The sequence below is a fragment of the Danio aesculapii genome, chromosome 5 (assembly GCF_903798145.1).
Source record: "Danio aesculapii chromosome 5, fDanAes4.1, whole genome shotgun sequence".
Taxonomy (NCBI): Eukaryota; Metazoa; Chordata; class Actinopteri; order Cypriniformes; family Danionidae; genus Danio; species Danio aesculapii.
Genome location: NC_079439.1, coordinates 43,131,013 through 43,145,913, shown reverse-complemented (window position 1 = coordinate 43,145,913; position 14,901 = coordinate 43,131,013). Strand labels below are relative to the sequence as shown.

At 38.0% G+C, this 14,901-nt stretch overlaps 1 protein-coding gene across 2 annotated transcripts in view; it reads right to left on the bottom strand.

Moving 5' to 3' along the window:
- Positions 1–2,607: 2,607 nt before the first annotated feature.
- pdzd2 (PDZ domain containing 2) overlaps positions 2,608–14,901 on the bottom strand; it is a 133,097-nt gene continuing 120,803 nt past the window's right edge. For both annotated transcript variants that reach the window (XM_056458270.1, XM_056458271.1), the window contains 6 exons: positions 10,832–13,556; positions 8,618–8,735; positions 8,142–8,243; positions 5,752–6,025; positions 4,016–4,150; positions 2,608–3,889 (listed from right to left, as the gene is read on the bottom strand). In XM_056458270.1, the coding sequence (XP_056314245.1) occupies positions 3,723–3,889; positions 4,016–4,150; positions 5,752–6,025; positions 8,142–8,243; positions 8,618–8,735; positions 10,832–13,556 (3,521 nt within the window). In that variant the 3' untranslated portion in view covers positions 2,608–3,722. The remainder of the gene's footprint in view (positions 3,890–4,015; positions 4,151–5,751; positions 6,026–8,141; positions 8,244–8,617; positions 8,736–10,831; positions 13,557–14,901) is intronic.

Sequence of the window (14,901 nt, the reverse complement as noted above, 5' to 3'; positions counted from 1 at the left end):
AAGTACGTATGGCTGCATTTCGTCTCTACAACAAAGGCTATGGGGTGGTTTGACACCAATCCTTTTTGCGCTTACCAGCATACCGCTTACCTCGTGTGGACAGCTTTCCTGCTGTTACCAGTTTGTCCAGTAGCTCGCCATGTATGTGAGTGGACTTGAGGAGTTGACCACGACAACGGGGTTCGAGTCTTGTGAAGAATGGTTCCAGAAGCCATGCAAGACAAAAACAGAAGCCAAAAATAAACAAGTAAATAAGAGGTTAAGAATGTGGTTTAAAATCAGACGAGGGCTTTTCTTTTTCTGGATTGCTTTTTAAAACTGTTGGTTGGGTTTAGACAGATGGGTGTGCGGGTCAATCTGTGCTTTTGAAAACACTATTGGTTGGGTTTAGGGAAGGAGGAAGGTGGGTCAGTCGATCAATCAGTCAGTAAGTCAGCCAGGTGACAGCGGCCTTTGGTGGATTTACATGAGAACAGCAGGCAAGGATGGCACTTGCGAGAGAAATTTGAGATCTGAAAAAGCATACACAGCGGCCTCTGGTGGATTTGTGAAACTAAAAACTGCAAAAAATCTTACCCCCTGGGATGTATTTGGCACTCTCCAGAAATGTATATAGCGGTACGCTTTCAGAACAAGCCTGGTTTGTTGGGCCAACAGCTGGACTGGACAGAGATGCAAACAGAGAAGTTCCTGTGTGCTGGTCTCACCTAATAACTAGAAATGAAGTGAAACTGAAACAACTATAATGAAAATATTCCAATCAGTCTGATTTAGTGAAATTAATATGACCAGCTTTTTGCATTAAGCTGGATGAATGTTTTCTATAGCCGATGAAAAGATGAGATGAATATTATCAGACAAATAAATGCCATCACTTAGGTATATTGCATTTCTTTTTGTGGTCAGTTAATGAGAGACTGCTTGTTTAAAACTGCAGCAGCAAGACGAAGAAAGCTGCAAGACAAAACGCTCTGAAACATGCTGGTAGGATGTAATAAATTGGTCAAAAAATAACAGTAAAACGATTATAATGCTGCAGAAGATCATTTCTCTTCTATTTTTTTTCTTCTGCTGTTCTTTTTAAACTGTATATTCACTTTAATCTTCAATCTATTTCAGTGCCTTGTAAGAAGCAATTAGTTTACTTGACTTAACTGTCACCCCCTACTTTTTGAACAGACATGAAAATAACACATTCAACTTAAATACCAAACTCGGGTCTCAAAATCATCAGAGCTTCACAGTTGTAAATATGACTTGATAGACAGTTATGGTCAAAAAAAAGGAACTATAAATCAGATTAAAGCATATGAAGACAGCAATACTCTGAGATAAACTGTATCATGGAGTCTTAGTGAGACGATACTTACAATATTAAAGAGCCCATATTATGGGTTTTTGAAAATGACCTTCCATGTAGTGTGTAACACAGCTCTAAGTGAAGTGAAATATAAATCTTTAAGTGTACAGTGTTTAAAACTGTTGATTCATCTATAAAAGATTCGACTCATAGTGCTTCAAAAGAGTCGTCTTGATAACGAGTCATTAGGTGTTTCGCGGTGACGCGACTATGAAACACAAGCTCCGCCCAGTAGTTGCGCGCGCAAACCCGGGAGATTTGAAACCTGCGGCCCCGGCCACTAGCACAGAAAAAAAGGCTAGACACACACTATAACTTAGCAGACGCCGGTTGAATGAAGTCACGCTGTGCTCAGTTGGATATTATTGAAAGTCTCTATCCAAAGATGAAACTGTGAAGAGTCAATGGTTGAGGTTTATTTTTGCAAAAATACCTCAGCATTATAGCCCAGTTCGAGTGCTTCTGGAAACTACATGCTTACAAAGAAGAATTCATCGGCCGTTTGTTAAAGGAAGGATCAGAAAAGACTACTGATGTAAGGGACTATGTCAGAACATGGATCAGTGCATCATGGATCAGTTTCTTCCTCCATTTCACAAGTGTAAGTACGTGCGATTAACGTGTGTGTGTGTATGTGTGTGTGTGTGTGTGTGTGTGTGTGTGTGTGTGTGTGTGTGTGTGTGTGTGTGAGAAAAGAGAGCAGCTAGAGTGTGACGGGATTGGAGAGTCGTGTCTTTCTCCTCCCCAATTCTTGGAGTTTTTGCTCAATAAAATAGTTAGTCGTCAGTATTTTTAAGTCCATCGTCTGTATTTACATTCACCCACTGGCAGCCAAAATCCACGCCTTACACTATGAAGCATGTATGCACTGTGACTCCTTCTATATTGTTGATTGGCTGCTGGGCATTTCACTCTGTCTCGCGTTGTAGGCTGTCAGTGTCGACCAATCGCAACAGGCTCTCATCGGTCCAATCAGCGCAGATTAGCTTCGCGCTAAGGAGGGGTTTGGAAACAAATGAATCGCTGAACGATTCATATGGGAGTCGCTGGGATAATTAGGTAAAAATAAATGCAGATTATAAGACCATCAAAGTGTTTTTTGACCTTGCATGCATATTAGACTGTTGTTGGAGACCCTTACAACCAAAATATGACCTTATTTCATGTATAATAGGGGTCTTTAAATGTATAATTGACCATAATTAGACTGGTCATGAAGAAGAAATATGAGAAAAATGAATATCGCATTTACAAAAGATCTGATGTCTTTATTCACAAGGGCTGACAGACAACAGAAATATCCGTGATTGCTTTTTTCATATACACTAAAGTTAATACACTTGTGCTTAATACTCAGCAACATTAAATTACAATAATATCAGTGGGAACCTCAATATTTACATGGAAAATTCAAGTAAAACATAACAACAGCACTAATACATGTTACCAGGGAGACAATACTTTTGAAAGAGAACATATATGAAAATATTCACAGCTCAAAATATCTAATCAAAGACAAACATAAGCGAAAGACCTGAAATGGCATGATTTTAAAAGATAATATTTGAAGTATGATAAGGCGACAATGATTTTTTTTGTTGAATAATTGTGTTGTAAATGTTAATAATTGAACTGAATTCAAGTATTTAAAGGTGAAGAGTAAACAATGCATTTTAACTAGTGCTTCAACCAATAGTTTGAGTTTGTTGTAGAATTTGTTTTTTTACAGATAACAGGATGCTTGTTCTGAATGTTTGCAAATCTGTTGCTAGTGCCACACTAATGACACACTTCACCTTTAAATCAAAATAATAAATCAATACAACACCTCAAGCAGAACAACAAAAATACTGGGATATTACTATGATAAAGAAAATGATATTATCCACAAATCCATTAAAATATCATAAGCCTCACTTTATGATTCACACAGAATTGGATATCTATGAGTATATATCCATCAGATCAGGCAGAGTGAACACACTCTTTAGTGGTTTGAATTATCTCCATATAATTATAGCCGTACATATAAATCAATTTACATAATATCCGAATTAAATTATATCGTACAAGGGATGAAGTTATTGACAGACAGCTCCTAATTCTTACCATCAGGCTTTACATTTAAAAAAAAGAAGATATAAAGTTAAAAGATATATTACAAAATACCTTAAGCTTGCGTATTTGAGTCCATAAATCTGCAGAAGCCTCAGTTCGTATAAAAATCAATGTGCAACAAATTCTTCATCATAGAGATCCTGTAACAAACACATAAAAGCAATGCAAATTCTATGTACAACAAGAGTCCACCACAGCTTGGCATCTTACAAACGTGCAAGGCGTGCAGACAGACGGACAGACATCATACTGAAGTCCTGGGTTTTCTGATCACTAACTGAACCGGACCCTCAGAGATGCTTTTAATGATGTTCCAGGCATCATAGTGCATAAGACCCTGCAAAGACCTGCCGTTGATGGCTAGTAGCTCATCTCCGACATCAATGACCCGGGACTGTTCAGCTGCTCCTCCTGAAAGGTGCAACACAGCGTGAGCTTTCCTTTCCCCCCCTCATGTATCAGGATAAGCTTTCTCTATTCACAGGTTGTTTGCTTTGTGTGTCTCCACCTAGTGGGGTGTTGAAGTCTTGCACTCACCACAGAAAAGGCGTTTGATGTAGAGAGGTCGATCTCCATGAGCAGATGCTTTGCCTCCATCTAGACTGAACCCCAGACCAGCTGTAGTCTTCTGTAACTCCACACTCAAAGCCCCGTCTGGTCCCACTTCCACACCTACAGACAGACAATCAGAAAAGGTTAGAAGTAGTAATATTCCTATTGTTTATTGCCATATCAGCTATTAGAAGGCGGATATATTTGACTTTAAAATAACATAGAATCCACAAAAAACAAACATTTGACAAAATATTAATTCAAAATAGATTAAATGATGAAGAACAAAATAATATAACTTATTATTTAAAAAAATATTTAAATGTATGACCTATGTACTGTATAATGTAATAAAATTTGTAAAATTAAAAAACTTAAACACTTTATTAAAAAAAAGAGAACCTCAGCGTGATTTACAGTAGTGCACACCATGACCTATGGGACAGCATGTTTTGCTATCTACATGGATCTGACCAGAATAACACTAACATACTAGACTATGTGTGCCTGGGCTACCTTGCCGAATGGCTTAACACTAGAGTACTAGCCTACTTGTAAGCTATGGCTACTTAACAAATCGGCCTCACTCTAGCGATCTAGACAATGTGAGACTGGGCTACCTTGCTGACTGGATTAGCACTAAAACTGCACACTATGTGTCCTTGTTACAAAAATGTCCTTGTTACAAACATAATACAAAAATGTTGCAGGCGGAGAGAAAAATAAACCCAGCAACCACATGAGCAAGCATAAATAAAAACTTTGATTATATATGGCCATATTCTTGTAGGTAATTTCATAAACAGTTTTAACCTGAACATTCGTTGGCATTTACAAAATGTAACACCAACATATAAATAGACCTGAGGAAAAAAATCCTACATGAACAATGCAATTAGGAGCCTAAACATTTATAGTGACTCGGTAAAAGGAACCAAGACGGATGAAAACACACAATGCTCCACCACCACTGTGCTGCAGAAACATAGAAACAGAGCAAACCACCACTCAAATGTCATCCCGCTCTCAACGGTGTGATGATGAGGAAGTGTTTTATGTTTGCACAACAGGATCTAAGACCACACCCAGTCCACTCATGTCACACAACACCGACAAATATTGTACAGCAGCATGTATCCAACAGACAATGTGTTAGTAATCCCTGATGCAACATGCAGCTGGACTTAGCCAAACACATTAGCATAGCTAATGAAAACATTGGCCCTGAAATGGCCCGATAAGTCAAATGTTTAAACAGCCAAGTATGACATCCGTATATCCATTTAAATCCCGAAGTTAAACTTAAACTATTGCTTCTGAACAGTTTTAGAAACACAGCTGCTTACTGTATGTTTAAATGCATCAATGTTGAACACATGGAGATTGAATTGAAACTTATGAATTCCCTCTTTAAAAAAATAAGTAGACCAACAACACGTGGATAAAGGTAAAAGATTATCACTTATTTTTTTATGTTGTTTTAGCATATCTGAAAATGCACTGCAGAATGCTAATGCAAATGATTCTGAGGTATTTAAATGTTGAGGAGCAACCTCATTGGCCACTGAGGCAAAAGCAAGCAATCATGCTGTTGGAAGCAGGTTAAATAGAATTTATCAGGTTATGCGCCCAATATATTTTTTCATGACAGAACTTCGTATTTATAAAAAACAGGCTATTTGCCTGATAATAGCTTCATTTTTTCAATAAGAGGGACTCACTTGTTTTATGCCCCCTGATGTTTTCTCTATGGCCTGGAGAAGTGCAGACTGCAGTCTGAAGGGGATGCTCTTGTCTAGGTGACGTTGGTTCAGCGTTCTTGTCTTTTTGGATGATCACTAATGCCTGTTTTGGCAGTCTAGTCTGATGAAGGCAGGACAGCGCCTCTCCATGTGTGATCCCACTCAGGCTGGTCCCGTTTATTGACAGAACCCTGTCACCCCTGTGAATGGTGCCTTCCACTCCAGCCACCCCTCGAGTGAATACACGATGGACCTGACATAAAAGAAATGTTGAATTTCAGACTCATTAAGTTTGGAAGGTAACAAAGTATAATGCTTAATCTTAGTTGACTCTTTTAAATACCACTAGGGGCTGACAATGTGGTATTTAAAAATCTATTGAAGATGGTTACATTTGATTATGAACAATTTTAAACATACAGAAGGGTTAGCCGAAGCTTTAAACCTTGTGCATGAAAAAAAAAAAATCACATTCAGGTCAGATAATCTCAGGACCTTCGGGACAAAAATATCCTGAGTGAAATACACTATGTTTTAAAAATGAAAAACTTTTAACATTTTGGCACATTTTATTCAGGTTTGGAAAGAGGAGCAAAAAATAAATGTTCTCCCCTGCTGGCTGCCTTTGACATTGCATTATTTTTTTATCTGGAATATATATTTCGCAATATACTGCATCAATTTTAACGATTGAATAGCACTATTTGGAAAGAATTTATAGTCACACTTCATTTTAATGTTCACTTCTCGCTATAAGCAAACCATTAACTATGACTTTTGCTTCAATTAAATAATTTCTAAACTAAGTCCTAATTTGCTCCTTATTAAATAGATATTTAGGTAGTTTAGGTATTGGGTTAGTGATGTAGAATAAGATCAAGCAGAATATTTTGTTTAGTACTTGTTAAGTACTAATAAGCAGCCAATATCTCAATAACATGCATTGAACTCTGTCCTAGTGCAGCAGGCACTAAGTTTTTATACATTTTACAGACAGTGATACATATAGGTAGGGACGAACCTAAACGAACCTAAACAAAACATGCAAATTAAGTGTTGTTTTCAGAACCCGTCCGGCCAGTTGACCAGCTTGAAAGTCTTACTTTGCCATTTGTTAGACAATAGACGCAGATGTCCTTTGAAACTTACAACTTGCATTACTTTGGAGACATGAGACTGTGTTTCACATATAGGCTCCCTCAGAGTGTATCTTACAATGAAATATATATATTTAAAGAAATTTGTAGTCTTTCAATCCCTAAAGTGTTACCAAATGTATTAATTTAGATTAATTGGGATGATCTGTAGGGAAATGAATGATGCATAAAATGTCATAAACAAATTACAAGCATAGATAAATACAATAAAACAAAGATGAAAGTGAAATAAGCAGTGCGTCCTTTTATTAATTAGGGGTTGCCACAGCGGAATGAACCGCCATCTCATCCAGCATGTTTTTTACAAAACGGATGCCCTTCCAGCTGCAACCAATCACTGGGAAACATCCAAACACTCTCATTAACACACATACACTACGAGCAATTTAGCTTACCCAATTCACCTATAACACATGTCTTTGGACTGTGGGGGAAACCGAAGAACCCGGAGGAAACACACGCCAATATGGGGAGAACATGCAAACTCCACACAGAAATGCCATACACTGCAAAGTCTTTATTGTAAAAATAATGCAATAAAATAATTCTTTATTAAATCACCAATTGGAAAAAGATCTTGTGCCTGATTACTTTAATTTCTCTCAGGCTTTAACAGGCTTTAACATGCAAACTATAAAATTTCACCCTGTTTAAACTCTGCAGTGACTCCACAAATACTGTGAGAGGTGACAATTGCGGATGCACGCATTGCCATATCGATGCTGAAACAACATATTGTGTAGCCCAACTCTGAATTCTCTAATTAATATTCCATACTTAAATTGCATATATAATATTATTACTTAGTATGTAATATTATATAACATAATATTACATACTTATACATACACACACACACAGATAAAATTGTATGTGTGAATCTTTTTTAACGATAATAACGCATCAAAATGAATGTTGTTTCTGGCCAATTATACAACACTGTAATACTCCAAAAAAGGAAAACATTAATTTGTGAGAGTTTTATTGTTAATTCATAAAATAAAAATGTGTACTCATGTGAGTAAATTGTAATTGTAAAGGGTAAAATCCATAAAATGAATGAATTGTCATTAGTTATAATCAGGGCTGATGCTGAAAAAAAAATCTATTTAAGTGGAAATGAAAAACAAATTACAATATGACACTTTCATATGTTTTTACTGATATTTTTGTCCTCTATGTGTCTTACAAGCATTAAACCGAAGAGCTTACAGTAATAGATTTCTGCTCCAGATCTACTCCTCCAGCAATGCTGAAACCCAGTCCAGCTCCTTGCTCTTTGGATAAGATCACAAAGTAAACGTCATCTTTAACCTAGATATAAAGATTCATGGAAGACTGGTTAACCTTTTAGAAACGAAAATAAATATAGGCTATGAAGCTATAAATAGAGTCCATGAAAAACAATTAATCTTTTGTTAAAATACACTAATAAAAAAGTGGAAAAATAACATTTTGTATCCTTATAAATATGTATAAGTCAAAAACACAAGCATTTCTCTAATCCCTTCTGCTATCTCTGATGTCTTATCCGCCCTTATCTTCACAAAAAAACAAGCATCTGAACACCAGATGGTCTTTATACCTTAACTATTAGCTTTCAAAATAGACATGAAAACAATTTAATCATTCTGAATACATTTTGGGAACATGAAAAACACAGTGAAGCCTAAGACCTGATACATTACCTCAGAAGTAGTGTTTGCTTCCTGTATGAGACTTGTCACATTCACTTTGGTTGTGAGGGAATACAGAACGTCATTAACTTTGTTTTGGTCCAAAGGAGAAAACTCAAGGTCTTTCAAACTGTTGTAGGAGACAAACAACACCAGATATCAGTTTAATACTACTTTTCGCCAAGCCAGGAATGTATTCAAATGTTATCAGCTAATGGTTGTTGAAAATATCTTGGGCCTGGTTTTCATCAAGCAGAAACCATTTACTGTGTTATAAAATACAGCTGTGTCAATGGCATGTGCTGAAATACAGAACCCAAACACTATTTAAAACACCAATAAAAGTATCAGCGTCAATGCTAGTACCAATGTAACCAGTCTACAATCAACATTACACACATTCTCTTATTGTAAATTATAAACAGCTCATTCCTCTGTTAACGTGATTTTTGCTAATAAAGACACATTCTTGAATCAACATCTTTTGTTGCTCCTGTACTGTAACAACATTCCTTGTCCAACGATTTTGTCTTGACCACTACCCATACACATAACCCTAAAAATAATTACCCTTAAATCAGAGGGAAGATGAACTGAAGGTGAATATGGCTACATTCACACTGCAAAGCTTAGTGCTCAAACCTGTTATTTTCTCAGATCTGATGTTTTTGCATAGCTGTTCACACTGTTGTTATAAATGTTGCCAATATCAGATTTCCAGTGTGAACAGATCACGGTCCTAAACTGACCCGCATGCCTAATAGTACAACAACGCACAGCACACAAAGTCTAATTATGCACACAAAGTGTATAGTGTATGAAGTGAATAAAGCACATTGTCAGATTATGTTAATATTAATATGATTATTGCCGTTTTCACAGACAACCGCTGTGTTTTATGACCTGTAAATGGTTGTTTTGCTAGTACTAATGATTAGATAATTTCAGTGTTTGAAATCTAAAATAAGTGTTTTGTGGTGGCCGTCGCTCTGACCAGCGGTGTGTAGTAAGCTCATCCAGGGTTAATGAGCAGCCAGTTGTCATTCAAAAAATTTTTGGTAAAGTATTTGCCCTGTGTGCCGATTAAAAAAAAATATAAAAGTCACATGAATTCCTACATTACTATTCCCACTGCGGTCAGATTCCAAAACATCACATTTGTCTACCACATATGAAAGTGGCAAAAAATCGGAAAAGATCAGATTCCATATGGTTTGGGCTGTTCACACTGTCATGACAAAAACAGATCTGGGCAAAAAAATTCTGATTCGGGCCACATTTGCCTGCAGTATGAACATAGCCTAAGAGTTGTGTACAAGCCCCTCACCCCTGTTTCATGCCTAAACTTAAAGGATTAGTTCACACAAAAAATATTTTGTTGTTGTTGTTGCAATTCCATGAGATATAAATTAATCCTTGGAACACAAATTAAGATATTTTAGTTAAAACAGAGATCTGTCTTATTCAACGTTCAAGTGTTGTATTACCAGTGTAAATGAGCAACCTGACCTGATGAAGAAGACGAAGCTGTTTTTACAGGGGTTTTTTAACACACAAATGTGTTTTCTGAGACTCCTCTGTTTACAGTTGAACCACTGAAGTCACATGGAATGTTTTAGCAATGGTTTCTTTTCTGGACTTTGATTCTTTGGACCATTCTTTGACTATTGCTGTCTATGGAGGACGAGGAAGCGCTCAGATTTCATCTAAAATATTTTGTTTGTGTTACAAAGATGAACAAAGGTCTCATAGGATTGAAGCATGATGGTGAGAAATTCTTTAGATAATTAAAATTTGGAGTTGCTGGCTCGAGCCCCACCTGGGTCAGTTGGCATTTCTGTGTGGAGTTTGCATGTTCTCCCCGTATTCACGTGGGTTGCCTCTGGGTGCTCCAGTTTACCCCCCAGTCCAAAGACATGTGGTATAGGTGAATTGAATAAGCTAAATTGGCCGTGGTGTATGAGTGTGTGTGTGAAAGAGTGTGTATGGGTGTTTCCTAGTGTTGGGTTGCAGCTGGAAGGGCTGTGGTGACCCGTGATGAATAAAGGGTCTAAGGCGAAAACAAAATGAATGAATGAAGTTTTGAGTGAACTAACCTTTAAGCTTGAACTGCAAATAATTGTATAAAAACTAGTTGGTTGATTAGAATGCTGTTGCAGGACCAACAAAGTAGAAGACACAGGAATATGTGTTACTTGGTGAAATCACGTTAAGCTCTTTACTCACCTTATAGACCAGCATGAGAGTCCTGTGGCCTGAATTTCATGTTGTTCCCCATTGCTGGTTGATCCAGGTACCCCGAGATCTACACTGCTCACCCTGGTCACCACAGTGCACTGTGATGCTGGGTCCATGGACCTACGAGGGTGGATTTCCAATTCTGTCTTAAAGATCACATTTCCAGGGTCACTGGTAAAATCCTCAGTACATAGCTTGTCCAGTTCAGGCATGCTCAGTGCTTTTATCTCTCTTAATTTGGAGCGTGACAGACCTCCATGGGCGCGGGCATTGCGGGAGCGCAGGACTGGAGGTGTGTGTATGGTGGGCTGGTTCTGAGAAGTCTCCTTTTTGATCTCCTTCATAACAGTGTCTGTGGTTTGGTTTGATGGAGTTGAATCACAGTTGGTGACAGTTGAACTGGTGGACCAATTTTGTAGAGATGGAGTTGAGCTCAAATTGTCCACACAAGAGCTGAAACTCCTCCTCAAAGAACGGCTGTCCATAGACTGACTGCTAACAGATCCGGCATACCCAGACAGTCTGCGATTTAAAGTTGGCTTAGAGTTAACAGCATAAAATGGTATGTCTATACACCTTATGACAGATCGATCAAAACTGGCTAGGTTTTCAAAAGACTGAATTCTTTGACGAACTGAGAAGGGGTTAGGGTCTAGAGACCCACCAGCGTCTGTAGAGCAGCTCCGGCGGTCTAGTCCCTTTAAATACAGCTTGGATTTGCTTGTTTTGAGATTAGAAGTAGCATCTTTATTATTTGAATTCCTAAGGAGAATTTCTTCCTGGCCATTGCAATATACCTTTTCAGCGGTTTCATTTGCCTTATTATTACCATTCTGCTGGGCAGAACTAGATGAGGAGTTGATTGATTCTAATGGGATCGTGTGACTTCCTAAAGAGGAGTCTGAATTTGATTCCTTCCACTTGATGGAATCAACTGACAGTGAAGCTAAGCTTAAATGACTTGCATTCACTACTTCCTTGCGAGCCAGCACAGGTGTAGATGATGAAGACGACGAAAGTCGTACTTCAATGAAAGTTCTTTGAGGGTTGACAACAGTGACTTCTGGTTTTGAAACCTGATCCTTTAGATCCAATTCATCCTCTTTTTTTGAAGGCTTGAGTTCTTCTTTGACAGTGTTGGTGGGATTTACCTTAAAATTACTGGAGACTGTTGATTGACTTTGGTCAGTTTTACAACAAGAAACCCTGCTTTTCTCAAAAGATCTGGTGGATTTAGGGCTACCAGTTGGTGTGGTTCTTTTGGAGTGAAGTTTAGGAGACTGACTTGGGGAGATAACAGATTTTCTCTGTACTGGGCTCTCTGCCCTGGGTGATCTAGAGACTGACTGTTCTTGGTCCTTGCATTTACTTTTAATACTTAGACCCTTGAGTTTAGAGGATGTGTTTGACTTTTTATCATCCACTTTGAGTCTACCTCTCAGCAAGGGTGAGACAGGGGTGTCATTAGAGGATTTAGTTCCCAAAGATCTAACAGATGTAGCAGATTTACTCTGGTTCTGAGAAAACGGTGATTTCAAGTCCAGTGTGGAAAGAACTTTTTCTTTCTCTTTGTCTTTTGAAGCAAGTGCAAGAGAGGCCTGCCCACTGCTTTTGCCATTGGCATAATTGGATGCATTGGGCTCTGACACAGTCAATTTCTGTGGCACTTGCCCAGTGTTGTGTTTCTCTGCAGACCGAGATGCTTCAGGGAGCAGCCTAGCTGTCCTCTCTTGACTTCTCGGCGTGATGTGGCAGTTGTTCTGAGTAACAGGGGTACCTGTTGGTGTTTGACAGATTTGAAAAGATTTTGAAATAGTTTCACATTTTTCATCATCACTGCAGTTTGACTGTGTTATTTTAGACACACACACTGCCTCCTGCTGCGTGGGAGCATGTCCACTTTTCCCATTTAAAAGATCTTTGCCTGAAACTTCATGACAAAGGGGATCTTGTGACTTAGAGTATGAACGATTGTTCTCTTGTGGATCTCTGTCTTGTGCTGAGACTGATGAAGGCTTGTGGAGATCTGTACTAGTCAACAATTTTGCTACTGGCTGATCAACCGATTTCCTTCTGGCAATGCCATTTCCATCTGGCAGAGAACTTTCCTCTGATTGGCTGAATGCAGACTGACTGACAGTGCTGAAGCAAAGCTCAACTTCCTCTTCATCTGTGTCAGTGTCACGAGGACCCTCACTATGACCTTGAGACATTTCTATTTTTACAGCACTGTCTGTGGACTCACTCTCAGAGTCACTATCCACCATACTGTACATACTGGGTTTATCTCCATCTCCTTTCTGTAATGGGACAATGTTCTCTCCCAGATTACTAAAGTTCCTTGAGTAACTATTTAAAAAGGTCTTTCCAATAGGAAAATGGCAAGTGCCATTTCCCATATCTAATGCAGAAAAATCCAGAGGGTTTGTTTGTGATGGGGCTCCAGTCCCTCTGTCATCTTCTTTACTGTTCTTCTCTGCACTTTGGTCTTTCACTTTGCTTTCTGCTGAGTTCAGTTCACTTACGACATCATCAATATTAGTGACAGGCATGCTGTGTATTGTTAATGCCTGTTTTGCATTTGCATTTTCTGATAAAGGGATTTGAGTTTTGTCCATATCATTCCTTTCTTCCAGTGAAGGTCTAGGTGCCTCCAGTTTAGACGAGCTCTCGCAACCAGAGGACAAAATAAGGCTAGAAAGTCGATCTACAGCTGTGAATTTAAACAAAAATACAACATATTTGCACATTATAAAATATTTTTAAATTATTTAACACAGTTCAACATATATGCCAATTTTCATATCAATAACACACTGTAAAACCCAACAGTCAACTTTATCAAATGAAATGAGTGTAGTTAACTCCAAATTGACTGAAAGTTAATTCTACTCATTTGAAAAGAGTTTTGAACTCAGTGTTGAAGGTGATGAGTAAATTAAATATCTCATTACTTCAACCTAAACGGCGTAAGTTCACAGTACTCATATAAATAAAATTTTTTAACTCAAATGTTTTTTTTGCACTCGGTTTCCTCAAACGGTTTGAGTTGCCTTAACTTATTGGGTTTTGCAGTACTCAATTAGTTTGAGTTTTCTTTATTTATTGGGTTTGACTGTGCTCAAATTGCTTCATTTACTCAAATGGATTAAGTTCACAGTACTCATTAGGATTAGTTTTTGAACTTAAATGGTTTGTGGCAATCGGTTTCCTCAAATTATTTGAGTTACCTTAACTTTTTGTATTTTACAGTGCAGGTAATTTAACAGCAGAAGAGAGCTGCTGAACATGATGAATTTGATGACCATACAAGTGCACTACTGTGGTCTGCTAGACAGGTTGCTTGCTTTATAAATCAACATTCCACTGGGAAACTATTCAGACTGAGCAAAATATTCCATTCCATAAGTATGTGTATCGAATTATGCTTAAAAAAAAAAAAGAGTCATCCACCTGCAGTCCATTCCACTGTCTGATATTTCACAGACTCAAAAATACTGTTCTGATTTTGCTGTTATTGAGTCTTATTTGAATCCAGAATCACATTATTAAACACAGTTAGAACATTTAAACACAGCTAAAAGTCCCAAAGGCAATCCAAACAGAAAGGATTGTTGAATTGTTAGAGACCATGCAAAACTGACATCTAATGGCATGTTTTCAGTGGCATTAATCCCTTTTAGCTGAAGCAGACATCTTTGAATATTGCATTCACAATTAAAGAGACAAGTGGAATGTATACAAATTCCCCTGAACATGTCATACATTGGCAGAGCATTTCACTGTGAGTTATTGAAATATGGTTAATGTAGGAAGTACTGTAGAAGTGCGTGTTGCTCATGTTTACATAAATGTACATTTCAAGAGTTCTCACTATTGCTTGGCACTATTAGCGGGTTTGGTATGCTGTCCCGGAAGAGAGCCCTGAGCTCTGAGATAATTGAGCCCAGGCCTCCCGCCTGGTCAATAAGCATATAAGAGATCAGGTAGGTTTCGAGAGCTCCCCCTGATAAAAGGAGGAGATGGGGTGGAAGGGGGGATTCTTCTACAATGAAGAT